This window comes from Ambystoma mexicanum, chromosome 4q, assembly GCF_040938575.1.
Source record: "Ambystoma mexicanum isolate Mex_15411 chromosome 4q, UKY_AmexF1_1, whole genome shotgun sequence".
Classification (NCBI taxonomy): domain Eukaryota; kingdom Metazoa; phylum Chordata; class Amphibia; order Caudata; family Ambystomatidae; genus Ambystoma; species Ambystoma mexicanum.
In genome coordinates, this window is record NC_090928.1 from 313,853,797 (window position 1) to 313,872,155 (window position 18,359).

The 18,359-nt window shown below is 42.8% G+C and overlaps 1 protein-coding gene across 3 annotated transcripts in view; it reads left to right on the top strand.

Annotated features, from left to right (window-relative positions):
* LOC138468510 (formin-2-like) overlaps positions 1-18,359 on the top strand; it is a 609,148-nt gene that overhangs the window by 78,438 nt on the left and 512,351 nt on the right. For all 3 annotated transcript variants that reach the window (XM_069609015.1, XM_069609013.1, XM_069609014.1), the window contains exon 3: positions 1,789-1,876. In XM_069609015.1, coding sequence (XP_069465116.1) covers positions 1,789-1,876 — 88 coding nt within the window. The remainder of the gene's footprint in view (positions 1-1,788; positions 1,877-18,359) is intronic.

Sequence of the window (18,359 nt, forward strand, 5' to 3'; positions counted from 1 at the left end):
TACAGTGCAAAGGAAGAGACGTGTAGGACTGGCAGGTGCACAGGGCGAAGGAGGCATACTGGGTGGGATGTTGTGGCTTGTGCTGTATCCAACCACAGGGTCGAATTAGCTTGCAGCCATTTTCTATTTGTGTGTTGAAATGAGCCAGCCAATTATAGCTAAGATTTTCTGCTAGTCAGCTTAAGTGATGTAATTGAGAACTGTTGAAGGAGGGCAGAATCATGTCATGAAACAGATGTTTGAGGGTTTTGTTCCAGGAAAAGTTTTATCCAATAGAATTACCCCAATGTATGAGGCACTATAGGAGCCTGACAATGTTTCACCAATCGGCTTGTTTGACCTGCCCCAAAATGTAATTAACATGTTTTGTTGTATAAATAGTGTCAGCAGTGGATAAAGCTGAGAATTCCTTTCACCGGTTCAGTTCCAAAGAACTGTCTGAATTTTATCTCCCAACTGGATCTAAAATATACATCTATTTGGGGGTGTTAAAAAAGTAAATATTTGTAATGGTATGCATTTGAAGAACTGGGATGCCATTATTGATCAGAAATGACTTATGAATGAGTTTAGACTATTTATTTATTTTTTTAACTTTAAAACATCTGTGAAACGTTGCTATCAGTTTTGGGATGTGGCCAGACCAGTTGCATTGATGTTGATGTTAAGTAGTTATATAGTGTAGAAAAATGCTAAATATTTTGTTGAGATGCATAATGTAAACCGTGTATTTAAAAAAGATACCCGAAATGTAGGCTCATTAAAAAGGCAAGTAAATCATTGTGTAAATAGATTAAATATACTGTAACATATTTTAGGTACATTTTAATAGTTTAAGCAGTAAACTATTTATGAAAAAGACAAATATTGACCATATAGCGTTTTTTTTTTACGATTGACTTTATATATTTTTCAAGTTTGTGAGGCATGTAAAAAAAGATCTACACTTTGCTTTTTTCGAATTTTAATGATTTCAATCGTTTTTTATAATGTATATATTTTTAAATGTGTCTACACAAGCACACCCGTTAGGTTTAATGTCTACACATAATTTTCCAATTGTAATCATCATGTGCTTGAAATATGTCTGTTTTATTATAAATGGTTTACTTCCATGTTTTTAAATAGTTGTGAAGTATCTAGAAATTAGAAAATATATATTCAAGATGCTCCCTTGTTCTACCTATTCCAATGCTTTATTTTTTCATATCTATTGTTATTAACTTCCCTTTTTAGCACCTTAAAGCATGCCTCTTCCCTCTCAATGCTCCCTCTGCCTCACATACAGTGATGTCACTTTCAGTATACAGTGCATTTTGATGAATAATTACCTGATGTACTCGTAGTGTGCCTTTTCTTAGGAAGCTTGTCAGAGAGAGAGAGAGAGACAGACAAGGGGGTGAATACATGTGCAACACATGTCAGTAACCTTAAGTTGAGGCATGCATTTTTGAATGAGGGCCAGCGCTTCTGGTACCATAACTGCCATCTACTTTCTTAAATGCATCACTGTACTTAAACAATTTAATGAGCTTACGTTGGCGTATTTTCGATATGCAGTAATGTTATTCAAATTAACCAACATGCACATGTCGTATTTGTTGAAATGAGCGCAGAAAATGTAAAATTAGAATAAACCGCTTTAAGAAACAACATGAATATGTAGGCACAATCGGGAATGCTACTGTAATGGATCCTAGTTCAGCTTTGTTGTAATATAAATAGGTAACTCCTCAGATATTGAGAAACAGAAAATATATCATGGTTAAATGTTTTTCATTTGGACAGGTTGCCAAGCTTCTAAACACTAAAAGGTCCCAAGCAGTTGGCATATTGATGTCCAGCCTTCATTTAGACATGAAAGATATACGTCACGGTAAGTGCATTTTACTTGCTTGTCTTAAATCTTGAAAGACAATATTTTATAGCTTTCAAGTTACAAGGATTGTAAAGAATTGCATCTGGAAATTGACAATTAAGCCTCATACTGCCTTCCCCTCCCCTCTTTGTCTTTCCCTAATCATTTGCACCTTGAAAACCTTAAAAGATTTTAATCTTACAAAGATTTTAATTTATGATTCCGTTTTTGTTTTATAGACAAGCAGTTGAATACCATCAGTATTTGAATGCTCCTACAAAAGTCTTTCTACTATCCCAAATCTAGGGCAGATGATTGTCATTCAGGGGATTATATTGGGGGCAATGTAATTTTGTAGCATCTTGTATTGGGGAATTGGGCTTCTCCAAGGTTCTGATGTGGTCTCAGCCAAGTCAAACCGCAGTGACTGTCGAATTGGTGGTTGGCAAATGCATTCTGGAAGACCGTGCATACATTTTTTTGGTTTGTATGTCCTTTTCCAGTGAATTAGATCATGTAAAGAGGAACTCTTTTTGAGGACTTTCAGCGAGATGCTTGTCAAAAGCTATTTTGAATATCCGGTTTTCAATAGCTAAAGTAGGGAGTAACTGTCAAGAGTAAGATACAAACTGCATGGGAGCTGACTTAATTCAAACCCCCTTCCCTCATCTCGTAGACTAAGAAAGGGATGTTTTCTCTGACCCCTATTATTCAGTGTTAATATTAACTCCATTAATGAACTTCGGTAAACAATAATCTTTCCCTAATGCCTTGTTGCTTTCCCTTATGCAGCTTACACCAGTGCACCAATCACCACACTGCTCTGATTTACAAGGCTTACTGAGTAAATCGAGGGAAAGAACCTAAAGGTCCACAAAATTGAGATATCTTGGCCTAAAATAACATCCGATCAAGCCTGTGCGGGTGAAAGGATTTGACTATTTGGCCATTCGTATTTCTAGCTTTGTGAGCGCAGGACCATCATGTTAAATTGTGTGAGGACGTCTCAAACAAAGGCTGTGATTATCAGATCTGCTTGCAAGGTGGGTGAGTACTGGACAAATCTGGGTCATACCTCACTGGGAGTGACTCCCCCTTAAGGGACAAGAACTGTCCATTACCAAGGGAAACTTCCTTTGGAAGACAGGTTTTGTGACCATCGGACTGCTTTATATCAAAATCAATATGTCCTACTGCTATTTTGATGAAGATAATGCTGGCTCAAGCAAGCCATGGGATGAAGGGGGACATACCCTTTTAAGAACAAAGCACTATGAAAATCGGGTGAGGGAGCCCGAAGGGAGAAGAGAGAACAGTACGCAGGGGAAACCGTCTTGCGTCAGAACACCTTAGAGAGGTGGAGTCCAGAAAGGCTGCAGAATCTGCAGCACTCTGAGAAGTGGAGCAGCCCGATCGTAGACGCCGATTGGCTGGAGAGGCGGACAGCAGGGAAGCTGTTGTCCGAGCGGACTAACCAGCAGCGTCCAAAGTGGGAGCATGACCATAGAGATCCATGGTGGGCCAGGCGCCCATACAAATATACCGAGACCAGCGGCCCCAGTTCCCAGCGACTGCCATACAGTGAAGGCGGCAGCCAATAAGCATGACAGACCAGGGGTGAGCAAGAAACCAGTCTGGGGAGAGGACAACCAAGAGACTAGAGCAAATGCCGAGCCCCGTAAGCATAATACCAAGGAAAATAGGCACTGGGGTAAACCTCAACCTCAACGTTTATCAATAGCTTGAACCATATACAATAAGAGGAATACGGTGGAGAGCATGTGAATTGGAGCCTAGGATATAGCGACTGTTGGAAAAAGTTACAGGAACTCATAGATCAGACCCGCCAAACTTATTTATAGAGATCACCCTAAAGAGAACCATTGAGAAGGTGAGACATTCGTGTTTGCCACACAACAAAGAGGCAAAGGGGAGGCCAAATAACCAGAGACATTCAGTATGCCAAGTTTAGTTATTGGTGGTAGGGATCGATAGAAATAGATTTGGACAAAGGACATTTCTTTTATTCACTTATTGGTGACAGATCAGCACCTTTTCGTTTAGTTGGTGGGACAGGGAACTACCCCATAGTGATAGGGAGAGTTAGGTCAGTTTTTCTTTATCATTTAAATATAATAAGTGAGACTGTCCCTTGTGTCCATATCCTCCTCCTAACTCACCACACTACCTACTGAACCCCAGGCTCTGTGTACAAAGGTAAATCGGTTAACACCAAATGTCTCAATATAAGGTCGTTTTATTTGTATACCACTTATTGATTGTGAGAACATCTTCTTACAGACTTTGCTTTGTCACTCAGTTTACTACAATCAATTTCTCTTGTATTATGTGCAGTGGAGGGCTTTTACTTTGGGTCTACTTGGTCAGATTTGTGTGCAAGCGTCGTCACCTTTCTGATTAAGAGGATTCTGCAAAGCTATATTGGCATTGGGTTGGTGGTTAAAAGACATTATCACTTGGAGGTCCCCAATGACCTCCTCCTCAGGAATGTTTGGAATGAAGTCACCTAGCGATATTGACTCATTCCAGACCCCCGCTAAACTACAAATGCATTGAGGGAAACTGAATGCATTTATGTGCATTCAATAAACAGCAGTACAATTCCCGGCAAGATTTCTTGCAACAATAAACTCCAAACTAATTTAATACAACACAGTGATAGCTAAAACATGGAAGAAGAATTTCAATTTGTGTAGCAAAAACATCCCCATTGCATTCCTCCTAAAGCGAGGCCATGCTAAAACTGTTCCAATTCAACCAAGTTTACAATTAAAATGCTTAGTTTATAAAGACAACCTAGTTAATTGAATATGCATCAATTAGATGCGGTTTCATTTTGTAACACATTTTATGTACTTTACTCATTATTAAACTAACATGTTTTACTTCACCACTACAACCTCAAAAACAATACTACTACCAGCACTATGTGCTAATAGCTTTATAGACCTCAAGAGTGGAGGGGTGGGGAGGGTCTTGATCTCTTGGGGATAAATACCCTTTTGCAATGTATTTCTCACTGCTAAGCCGCAAGACAAAACGTGGGATTGGATCAATGTCCTTCAGTAATGACACCTCCCTCGGTCTATAAGACTGTGTTAAAAACGTATCCAAGTCCTCTATTTGTGCCTTCTTGTGAAATTCTCGATCAACCGAGAGAGCTTCCTACCTGGGGTGTGTGAATTGTAAATGGGCTAGATCTCCAGAATTTTGGAATGTGGCTTAACTATTAAAAATTTCCCCTATGGTAAACAAATGTTGGGAGGATCAAAATGGAAGCCAGCTCCACTGTATGCAGTAAATCAACCATGGAAACCTTACACCATTTCACATTTAGCCAATCAAACTCCACCATGTGTGCAAACTATTGAATCCCTATTTTAAACCCCAGAAACTTTCAAACAGTGGGGGTCAGTCCTACTATTTCTAATCCCGCTGGGTAAACCTGCCACATATTTTGCGGTTTAGCTTTTGCTGCCTCTGTCTATGCATACTAGGCAGGCGGTTTACAGGGAGGCAAATACTGCCCAATGTCTTAAAGGTTGTGGCCTGTTATGATAATTGGGGGCTATCTTCCACGTCACCCAAATTAAGATTTATATTTGATGGGGGCAACTGTCATACAATACATATTTCTACTAGTGTGTTTGCTTTCGATATATTGCATAGCACTTCATTGTGCATACACAAATATTGTTGCACGATTAGTGATTGTTAAAATGTTGCCGAATACATAGCTTGCCGATTATGCTACATTATCTATGATTAGTGAATATTATTATTTTGTCAAAACAATGAGTAGACCAGCTTTTTAACCATATTTCTTAAATCTGGTCCAACCTGGTACACGTGTAACTGTAGAATAATTTTTTAGAAACGTGTAATAACATCTTGTATACGAGATGCTGTTTGATATGAAAATGATTGCCACTTCACTCTTGTGTGACTGCCTCAGTTATCTTTATTACATGAATCACATGAATTACTTCAAAGGACTTTTGGTTGACAGGCTAATATTCTCCTGCTAGTACATGCCTATGTCTGGTCCCCCAGACAGTCCTCAGATGCATTCTAATGAACTCCATTCCGCAGTTAGCATCTCCAGAACAGATTGTTTGTGACTGTAGCTATTACATTATGTAATATTTTCTGACCCTATTTCAACAGTTTCAGAAGACCTTTCTCTAGATTTTCCATTATGAACATGTGCATATTTTAGACTTGTATTCATTTGAATGTTATTATTCTGAGTTGGGCTTCTGCTATATGGTACATTTTTATGGAAAATAATAATCTTAAACAAATCCTGGAGGTACTGTTAATGTAGCTCACCACATGTTACGAAGGACAGCTGTAAGGCACTTTGGACACCACCACAACACGAAAACCTTTTATTTTGTTCAAGGGGACCGGTAGGCACCCCTACAACCCCTGTCCCATTGATCCCATATATATGGTCCATATATAAAGCGCCACAGCCTTTTCCGGGCGACCATATGTATGGTGACCATATATATGGGGATAAAATTACCGGATACTAGTTCATTTTGAACTTCACTCATACCCATAATACAGATCACATTTTACTAATAGTGATTTAAGTAGGTTCTGTTGCCAAGAGTCAATTTGATGGACTGGCCTACAGGGAAATCTGGACTTTTTTTTCAGTGGGCCCCTGGACACAGGGCCTATTTTGAGTGGGATGAAGTAAAAAATGTATTGCAATGTTTCCAGTAAGTGTTAATTTGGGGCCACTTTGAAAAACATTTCCAGCGCCTCTTTGGTTCACAGTCCAGGGCTGATTTTGCCTAACTGTTTAGGTATGCTTGAGGTTTCCTAATGATCAATTAAATATTGCCAACCTGCAGTGACAAACTGAACAGATTTGAACAGTGCACGAGTTATGTGGGTAGTGGCTGCGGTGGAAGACAACTTCAGCACAGTTAAACTAGAGCAGCTAGACAAGAGACCTTTTTATAGTTACCTGTTCTTCCAACCTCTGTTTTCTGTAGGCCTCTAGCCTGGTCCAAGCAACCATCATACCTTGAGGCAAATCCAAATTGTCGACTGTGAGTTAGTTCTCTGTGTGATCACTCCTTGAAGGAGTGGACTTGGTTGCACTTGGCATATTTTATCTTTATCCATTGGTAAAGCACTTTTAGTCCTCTAGGGACACTTGTGACCCATGGTGTACTTGCCTTTACCTTTTACTAGAATAGGCACATTCATACCTTAAATGCATCAGTGAACCCATCATCGACCACATTCACGTCAACCGTGTTTTAGTGAACTGTTGTAGTTTGTAAGTTTTTTGTGTGTGGTTCCCCGCGCACACCTCATGTCACGGTTTTATTACAGGGCACACTCCAGCCAGGGACTACTTCCCCGACCATGAATGTGGCATAAAATAAAGTGCTTTTTATTTTCAATAAACCACAGGTTCTTTTATTTGAGTAGGCCTCCAACCCGTATCGCACCCAACCTCCACGTGTCACAATGGACCAGAAATCGGGCCTGTGTGTATCAATAACATATTTATTAATTTATTATTTAATGGAAAAGGAAAATCAAACAATTTTACAGCCACTACTGTTGTGGTACACAATTGCACTAATTTCGGCAACACAATTCAGTGAAGATGTACTGTTACAATTCGCACGATCTTTAATCGCAACACAGAAAAATAGCAATTTTTAGAAAGATAACCCCAATGGTTTGGCACTCCACCCCTCTCCCCCAACACTCACCCCTAAACATTAGCTAACTTGATTTCTTTGAATGGAACGCAGTGGCAATGAGTAGGGATAGAGAGAGAAAATAAGATTTTGAGTAAAGGCCACCACCCCAGGATGAGAGGCCAGCAAAGAAAGTGAAAACCCATTTTTGGAACAAAACGGCAGAATCAGATTTTGATTACTCACACGGCTACAGGGCAGAATAAAAAGAAATTTGTGTTGCTACACTTGAGGAGATAGGGAATCTTAGAGACTACTAATCAGCACACCATGGCAATGTGGAAATAAATTAGGAAAATCGATTTTGGGGAGAAAGCATATGCAAAAGGAAAAATACAAACGGCAAATGGAAATTCGTTTTACACTGGATTTACAATGACTGGCAGCTCAGCGAAGGGATACAGCTCAGAATAGGCAAACCGGGTTTCATTGACATGGACAGAGACACATGACAGACTTGTAGGCAAAAGGGATTGCTCTCAATGGGACTACGGTTTGGGGTTTTTATAGGACAGATGCAAATAGGAATGTATGGGGTAGTGCACACAATACACGGGCACATTCGGTTTTCAGTTACAAGGAGACTAATTCTTTTAAGGCAATACTTTAATGACTATGATTATTAAAGAAAGACACTAGGGACAAGGTTAATTTCAAATTTTAACCAACGTGTACTGTGAATTTCATTGGGGAATTAATTGATTTACTTAAGAATATGCTAAGGATTTACAGATGCTAAGAGGTTTACCAGCAGGAATATGCTGTCATACGGAGGCTAAAGACAGATTCTTCTATGGGAAGGTGACTGAATTACACTAGCAATGTGAGGTTTTCAATGGGTTTTCAATGTGTCTTCAATGGGGTTTTCTATGGGGTTTCAATTCAACAAAAAGGAAGGGTTTATGCAATTTAGGGCTGGGGTTATTTGCTACTTACAAAGTAAGCCTTGATTTGGGATTCTGGAACGTCGGCTGGATCTCGGGACACTGTGGACAGATAGGCAAGGGTCCGGTCACTGCACTCTACTTAGTATGGTTCAGCTGCCTCCTCTCCTTCCTCCTTCTCTTGTCATCCCCGAATTTGTGTGTGTCCCAGACTTAGTACAGTCCCTCTTATATATCACAATTGCGAGTCTCTTCCAAGGTGATTGAAGTCTTGTGGGTGGGAACATAATCTACATTGCTTTTTCAACACTTCCCCACAGCATTTTTCACTGACATTTCTGTGCGAGCAAAGCTGTCCTTTCACTGTGGCTTTTTAAAGTAATTTCTTTATTATTTTTTCCATGTGTGCAAGCTGTTTCTGCATCTGGTGTTTGAACTCCTATCTTGTACGTCACAGGATTCTTTAATTTGTCCTTTTTGAGTGAGTTGGTATTTGCTGTTGGTCCATTGACAATGAGGGGTAGGCCCCTTCCACAGGGTTTTTTGATTTGACCCTGAATAAACAAAAAAGCCAAGCCATTTTTCATTTGCAGTGTTTTAAAGGGCAGATGTTAAAGTGAGATGAAAAGTGAAAACCAGGTTTGGTTGTAGGATTACAATTCTTGCCCGTCATGTGAATGAAAAGTACAATAAGGTGGTTTTTGATGCAGTGCATAACTTAATGTCATTTAAGTGAAACAAAAGCAATTCAGGACCGTTTTTGGATTGCAGGGTTCAACTGCTTGCCCCTCATGTGACAGGGAGAGCAAAGCACAGCCGTTTTTGGTGCAGAGTTCCAATGCGGTTTTTCAGGTTGAAGGGATTTCTGTTTAGTGCCTTAAATGCACCCCACATATTGCCCCAAAACCTTGCACCCTGCCTGTACAAGAGTTGAACAAAACATGTTCCAACTATCTGTGGGCGATGGAACCACATTAGACTTATGGATATATTCTGCCTAAGCATGTGTGAAATAATTATTTGCAGATGGATTGTACTTTTTATTTTGTATATACAAAGGTTTCTCATCCACACCTCTTCGTGTACATTTTTGGGGGCATATTGAATCTGCTTTTTGGGTCTTTCCTTTGATTCTTTCTTGAACTTCCCCTCCCTCCTCCTTGTCTAGAATGATAGCCCATGAGTTCATCCTGCAGTCATGCTGTGATCACAAGACTACCTTAGAGGTCATTCTTATATCCAACGTTACGCTCTTAACTCATCCGCTAAGTTTTCAGAATTGTTCCGAATGAATTGGGGATCATTTTGGGGTGATTTGCTGATTAGTCTGAGTATCATACAGGGCTCACAAAATGCCGCTAGCATTGACGAGTTGTTTTTATGAAGGGTGTGTAACATTTGCATGATACTTGACCTTGCTGGCGAGTGTGTGGATGTTAGAAACTATTTTTCATTTCTGCAAAAATACTTTGTTTGCCGTAAATGGCAAATATAAGCTTCATTGTGCATACTCGACCGCATTGCATGAAATATAAAGTTTGCTTATGGCGACGTATCATTTTGCAAAAAGCATTGGTAAATATTTTGTCACCAGTTAACTTGGGGAAAGTGCATTTCTCTTAGGTCTAGTATTTCAACTAAGGACGCACCCTGTACGTCTACTGGGAGTTGTAACAATTTGCAAGGTCTGATCGTAACTTTGGTCACTGTTGGGTCCTGATGACTTTAGGGCAGTGGTATTCAAACTGTGGGTCGCGACCCCCTAGGGGTCCGCGGGTGCATCCCAGGGGGGCCCTGAGAGCTCAGCATGAAAAAAGAATTTTTTTTTTTTTTTTAGATTGGAAGAAATGGGCAGGGGTGGCCCACATGGGCGGGCTGAAGCATGAAACTGTCTCAGGCAACAATGAAAAAGTGGCCCACAGTTGTAAATGGATATTCATTCCTTTAGTCACAGACTGGGCCTCATTACTACTATGGCGGACCAGTAACAACGGTGCTGGTAAGCTACCGGCACCGTTGCTACCGTTCCGCCATAGTAAGAGTTGTGCTCGTGGGTGCTTGACAGCCCCCGCCAGGTCTGACCTCAGCTCGTCGGATGCACCGGCACCGTTATTAACGGTGCCGGTGCATCCGAGCTCCCCCTTCCCATTTGAGCCATATGGGGCTCAAATGGGAATGGGGATCTACCGGCACCTTCGAAAGGGCAATTATCATGTCCGCCTAACTCGGCATGACCTAGTAATTGCCCATTCGCGGGTGCCAGACCCGGATGCAACTCCAGTGGCAGCCGTGCCGGTTTTACCGGCACAGCTACCGCCAGAGTAGTTATGAAGCCCACTGTTTCAATAGTACCCAAAGGGGTGCTTTGTGTTAAAATGTAAGTAAATTGTGATATATTCAGCAACAATGGTCAACATTACTAACTGCATAGTGGCCCCTCACCCATTATGGAGGAGCTAAGGAGCCAGCCCAGTGAAACAGTGAGCACTCCCTCAGCTGCTTTATCCAGCTAATGGAGTGCTCCTGGGCTGGCTGAACTGTCAAAGGGAAACACTGTTTCCCTTTGACAGTTCAGTTTAGTTCCCCAGCCGCACATGCTCACTGAGCCATGCAAGTGCTGGGGCGTTTTGCTTCGCCAGCATTGCATAGCTCATTGGAAATGCTGGCTGGGGCTCTGCATGTCTGTATGTCCGAGGGGGAGCTCCTGCGCCTCCTCGCACATACGGACAGAGCAGCTGGAGCAGCACCCACACACAGGCCAATGCAGAAGGTACGTTTATGTTCATTGTTTTTATTTAAACATGTGTATGGATGCGTTATGAGTGAGTGTATGGTGATGGATGCTCATGTGAATGATAGAGTGATTGCTGTATGAATGTGCAGCGCCTTGCATATACACATAATCATGTTCATTGTGTTAGGACCAGTGGGGCCCAGGGGACAGGGATGGTATCTTTTTACCGGACATCTATCATTCAAAACCCTCTGCCTTGTCCACAAGGCTTTCTGGGGCCTCGGTCCAAAATACCTTCAGCTATTCCTCCGCAAATACCTCCCCTCTCGAGCTCTTCACTCCTCTACCTCCAACTCCCTCAGGGTCAGTCGTTTATCAAAGAAACGAGCTGGGGGTAGATCTCCGTCTTCGGCTGGGGCCTCCCTCTGGAACAGCGCCCTGCCACTCTAAAACTTGAGGAGAACCATCTTTCTTCCTGCACTTATCAGACCTACCCTGTCTACTGCCTTAAACGTAGCACTTGCAAATTGCTGGCTGCACTACCACTGTTTGTTGCCTTTATTATTTATTTATTGTTATTTATCTGTTTCTCCTCTGCTTCGCACTTTCCACTTCTCCCCCCTTCCATGCACTTTTCCCCTCACACTTGCGCGTTCTCAATGTCACTGGGCCTAGTAAGATCGCTGTTTTATTCTCCTCTGTTCCCCTCCCTTGCCTTGTCACGCTCTGAAACACTTGTGTACGAGCGCGATAGAAATAAAATATCAATGCCTGCCCCCTGGACTCCCAGCAACAATTGCAAACTGTTTGGCTATTTACCCATTTTTTGTTAAAAGTATGCTCTACAATGCAACATTTTAACCTATTATTTAAAAAAAAATTCACAGGGGGAACCCCCCCGAACCCCCCGTTAATGCCCCTCCACTTAAAAAAGATTCGCCAGCCGCCACTGGCCCTCAGACTGTGTTGGGAACGGGATAGGGGAACCGAGGGACTATGGTGGGAGCACAATGGGCGGGAACAATGGGATAGTGATGGGAGCAGAGTGGGGAGAGCCCTGGGTGTGTGATGGGGTGGGGAGAGACCAGCGACTGGGTAGGAGTGGGGATGAGGGAGCCCAGCGACTTTGATGGGAGCAGGTGACGGCGCGCAATATATACTGTCCATTTGGCATTTCTGGGGGGTCCCGACCTGCCCAAATTTTGCTCAGGGGGGCCCTGGCCAAAAAAGTTTGAAGACCATTGCTTTAGGGTGATACTGATTACCCCACAAGCACGTGCCAATTTTTCTTTAGATTTTGTAAGGTTGTAATTGCTCGTGATTATTTTAAAATAGTTTGTTGGGCACCTTTTTGTATAAATTTTCCTTTTATTGAGTGCAAACAAATATCAATTGTATATCATTTTAAAATTGAGTTAAAACATGTAAATCCATCAAAAGTTTCAATAGGAATTTCACTAAAATATATATATTTCACAAAAAATGCTTTATTTTCTTGGTGACTAACAGATAAGCAGGGGAATGTGATGGCCAATGATGGTCGTAAGTCAAATGCATCCTTTAATTTAGTTCCTGCACCCTCCAAAAACACAACCCTTTACTTCAAAGCATATATTAGTCTTGCCTGTAGTACCTGAAGGCTTGCCCGCTCCTTGTTTCTCTGTGCTGCCACACACTCATGCTTCAGGCATTCAAGATGCATTTGGAGGCAGCTCCAACCTCAGTTTAAAAGTAAAAGACAAAATACTATTAACACATTAAGACCCATCCAAACCAAAAGGTTTCTTTAAGGTTTCAGCAGTTTTTTGTAAAAAATGTTCGTTATGATTAGTGTTTTAGAAAACTGTAAACCTTGTAATTGGCATTGTGAACGTTTGTCAATTTTAGATTAGTGTAAAAAATGTGTATGCAAAAAAGCAACTGAGAATTAAAAACCTTTCTATATGATTTTCATTATGGCACATGGGACCCTAAAACAAAAAAGCATTAATGTGTGAAATTAATTTCGTTCACCAATGGGATATCACTGGGATGACAGTGGTTGCTTTATGTGGAGACTGCAATGCAACCCACGGTATAAAGAAAATACAGAAGAATTACTCTGTTGCAGTTGGTGCATATTTCCAATAGCACTGGCAAGAAAAAATGCGTACCAAATTACAGAAATTGCAGTACTAAATTGTGGGATCTGAAGCACATAGTTCCATTACCTGTGGGGAAACGTTGTTTGGAGATTAAATTGAGATGAGAATCGTAGTACTATGGCATCTCTCTGGACAGCCATTCAGATCAACATGTAAAATCAACCTTGTCCCAATACCAATTGCAGCAATCTGGCTTGAACTGCTGAAAACAAGAAAATAAATAGGTCTGGGGTTCCTTGTGTTCCAATGCAGATTCAAAGTAGGCTAGCGATTTGGATTAGACTTCTCCGACTTGTGGGCAGATCAACACTGATTTCTACATGGCTCATCTAATTCTGTAATAGCATAGATGGGCTAAAGAACCAATGGCGTGGAATGCTGCCCTGAGCAATGAAAATACTCTGCCAGCGATGGCAAACCAAGCCCCTCCCGGAACTAGCCTCCGGTGCAAATAATTTTCTTGCCAACATCAAAAGAAAGAATTGAGGGTATGTTAATGCCTCTTCAATTACAGAATCTATTAATGCAATATTAGCTCCAAGGACGGATAAGTCTGGCTATGTTAACATAGATTGCAGTCGCCATCAGTCGCAAGAGGAACCGCACAACCAAAAGGATAGGGTAAGGAGCAATCAAGTGGTGGCCCCGACCCCCGGAGTTATCTGAATGTGTTTATATTAAGTGGTATTGTGTGTCATTATTGTAAAGAAGAGAAGCATTGGAAATACGAGCGCCTGAGCCAGCCTTTGTTGGCGGGGTGGTTGTGCCCAACATCCCTCCCTTTCCAAAAGTGAATGCGAAAAACTTTCAACCGCAAGACAACCACCAGCACAGCTAAGGCAGCCAATAGGAACATCTTGGCATCCTGCAGATTATGTTGATTAGGACGGTCCCTTATAGAAAGTGAAATTAATAGATACTTTGTGCCTTGCCTGGTAGAAACAGGAACCAATCTCTCTTCAATTAAATGCAGGGATTTTCCAAATGTTTGTCCCTCATCTGACGCATTTCGGAAAATGTATATTTCCAATAGTCCAGTAGTACATTCTATGACAAAGCCCTTAACAATGTCCATTGACCTGATTTCAGATAATTTCCATTGGCCTGATTTCAGATACGGATGTGAAACCCCTTGTAAATCGAAAGTCACTAAGTGGCCTATTCCTATGGCTTATGTAAGGGTGCAAAAGAAAGGTCCTGACATAATGGTGGCATATTTTTGAGCAGAAACGTTTATTGATCAAGAAAGGGCTGGGAAAATGCCTTTCTGCCCCTAAAGCTAAGAGGGGTTTCCCTATCTCAAAGAGATCTAGCGAATTGTCAGTTCGTCCAAAAGTAAAGTCAGTCACTGTCATGTCTCAAAAGCCTACCTCTGTCCCTAACACTAAGAACATAAATCGGAGTTGGCTGCTGAGTTGCTGCAGTCTGTGGCAGTCTAGTCTCTTCTACTCCACTGAGACCTGAGTCTCTCTACAGTTCCTGCTTTTGTGGGTGGACCCATAAAAACCCTCACTAGCCGCGGAGCTGCCACAGAGTTGGCTGCTGAGTTGCTGGAGTCTGTTGGAGCCTGTGAGCAGGCGGGGAAGGCCCCCACCACCAACATGGAGGAAAAACGGGTGACATGCCCTCCACACCGCCATCGGGAGGCAAAGACGAGGAGGTGCGATGGATGAGAAGCTCAAGGCTTGCCCACCAGATTCGATCTCCCCCGCCCCCTGTCGGTTCGCCCCTCATCAGAACCCAGGTTTCCATAAAAAACGGGGTCTGGTTATGCCAGTCCCTCCCAACAATCCCAACATGCGGCCCCTTTCGAATACTCGCCCCAGGTCGATGATGAACTTTTAACGACCTGCTCAGGAAAGGACGTGGCCAGCGACAAAGACTTGCCAACTCGTTTCACCCCTGCCAAGAACCCATCTGTACTGGACCAGGAGGTCCGCGAGCTGAAATCGGCACGGGAGCCGGGGAAACCCCCTGCGGATAAGTTCCTGGTGCAACCGACCGAAAGGTGGGCTGCAAGGGAACTGCATGGGGCTCCCCAGCCCGGGGCGCATGCAACGCACTAAGAGGGCACACAAAGAACTAACCTGACTTGCTTCCATCACTTACCGGGAACGCGGAATTCAGCACGGCAGCGATTACATGGGACCATGTGACTAGTCCCAGTCAGGCAGGACACAAAGTCGCCTTCGCTCGGCTCCCCTGCTTCAAGCTCGCAGGGGAGCACGCCGGAAGCCCCACTGGCTCCGAGTGTGTCATCAGAGATGAGGGAGGTGCACACCCTAGTACACGCTGCCGAGTGCGAGGCTCCACTTCCTCAAGGGGGTGGAGCCAAGGATCAGTACAGTGAAGGGTCCAGGTCAAATGACAATGAACAACCTATTACACAGCAAACTCGGCTGAATGAAGAAAGCAAAGTACTTTTAATTGACTCTCTGCCTACATTTACCTTTCCCAAAAAAAAAATCTTCAGAAAACAAAAAAAAAACTAAAAATTCACAGGAAAAAGAAAGGCACAGTCTGCCAGTCATTACATAATAAACAAAAGAAATCTTCGGAAAAGCTCCTGGCCAACTCAGCGATTTGCAACTCTCTAAAAGCATATTTTGCCAGCCAAGGAAAACGGAAATATGACGTCCTCCTTGAACTGACAGACGCAGAACTGCTGGATGCGACGTCTGACCTTTCTGGAGGTCCAAAAGCCTGCAAGTTCCCTTACACACCAAAAGAGGGAACCCCACTTAAGCCAGGACCTTCCCACCCCGGCGATCTTGAAAACACCCTTCCAGATTCTTCTCCATCCCAAAGTTCGAAAGTTGGCTCACCTGTACCACCTGAAGGCTCGCAAACCGCTCTCCTCAATCTTTCCTCAATGGGGCTTTCTCCCACCTCTTCTAAAACACCTAGGCCGTTTAGTCCCATGGGGTCTCTGCGCCCCCCCCCTTGCACCACAAACTACTGATGATCACCCAAACAACATCACAACAAAGGAGGGAGCTGAAGACCCTCATGCTCAGAGGCCGGACACCCTTCTGCCTGGGTCCCCAGTTAAAATTCAGCTATCTCCCCCGACCCTTCTGCCTCCTTGCTGGGTAAAGAGCACCGCTCTCCTAAGACCCAACCACAGCTATCTACCCCGTCCATCTGTCCACATATTTCACCTCGAAGGAAGAGCGGAGGGGCGGGCCAAACAGAAGAAGCTGAAAAGGATACACCGCCCAAAAAATTAGACCCAACAACATTGAGGTCAGCATTTACGATTGCGCTTGCTCCATTTGGAAAATTGTATGAAGCCATAAATGACAGGCTGAAGGACCAAACTACTTTGATCGCAATTACCCATACTAAGATGACATAATTTGAGGGGTAGATAACTGCTAAAGAAAAAGTAGACAGCGTGATATACAACAAAATTATAGGAGACCCAGCACGAGCCAGTCTTGCCACCTCCACTCCTCTGCCCAAGCCAATTAAATTAAAGACTCAAGAGATAGTGCGTCTCAAACAGATTCTATTACCCCAAAAGGAACAGACCTGCGGGACCAGACACAGTCAGCAGACAAGCTGCCTTCCAACAAAATTTGTTTTGATTTCGGAAAAAGCGAACAAAAAATCAAAAACTGAAGGAAAATACTGACCCTACCCCCCCACCCCCCCTGCCATTTCTTATTTGAAGGGGCCAAAAAGGGAGCAGCTAAATCAGGCTTGAAAGAATCCGGCCCAAAACAAACACATCTGCCTTTTTTGGTGAATCCAGTCAAAGGCTTGACAAAAGGAACACCAGCCCAACTAGCTAAGCCAAACGGGGGTAAAAAAAAAAAACAATCTTCAAGAACCGGCACCAGTTCCTTCAGGCCCGGCACTGGGAAATGACCAAGACCCCCATCTGAGGAACAGAGAGTCGGCTCCTAAACCAAGTGAATCCCGCAGATCCTCAAATTCCCCCATCCAGGTTTGTCATTTCGTTAGAAGTCCCTCACAGACTTCACCAGTACATTCGCCAATCACTGCGGAAGACTTAGAGGGACGAATCTTCCATGAACATTACCCTCCACTCATCTCCGGGGAGCTATACCCAAAGCCAAAATGACGAAAATTAGAGCAAAAGCTTGTCCTCGAACACCAACCGTGCAACATCCCCAATATCAAAAAAACGAAGGAAGAACAGTGAAAACAAGAAGATGGACTCGCGAAGACCTAACTTGAGATATCCCAGAGGGCCGGAACTCTCCAGAGGGAAACCTGTGACATTAAAAAGAAACTACACAGAAATAAAATCACCTAACAAAACTGACAATGATCGAAGAGACAGTCCTAACTCGCACAAAAGATCAAACCAATCCATTGAACAGAAAGAAAACAACCACTTCAGAGACAGAACTCTGACCCAAAAAATAGCAAAACAACAAAGACTAGCTTCAGCTACAGTTTTCAAGCTGGAACAGATCCCAGAAAACTCGGAGAAGACAACCTTAAACAGGGGAACGGTTTTAAAAATCGTGAAACGCATCAGAGACCTTGAAGATCTGATGACAGAGGATCTGATATTAGTAGAACCCTAACACAAAGATCAAAAAGCAAAGGCCTACCTACATGTGAGAGCAAAAGCTAAAGGCAGATGGTCCAAAGAAGTCAAAGCAGACCTTCATCACAGAGGTAAAAAGAGTATCGAACGACCAGCTATCTCAACACAGGGGGAACATTTACCCAACTGGGAAAACCCACTATAGATCAAAAACAGAAATCAATACTCAAAATCTGACCCAAACACCCAGGCAGGACTTTGTTCGAATACCGGCCAATACTGGCAAGCGTGAGAGTCGGCACTCTCCGTCAAGGAGACCTACTGAAAGAAACTTGTACAGATCAAGAGAAATTCAAGAAGAAAGATCTCTCACCAAGAGACGGATCCCATCTCACTCAGAAACTAAGATCGAACAAAATCCGTCTGACAGAAACCCCAACACCTTGAGACACCTGGAG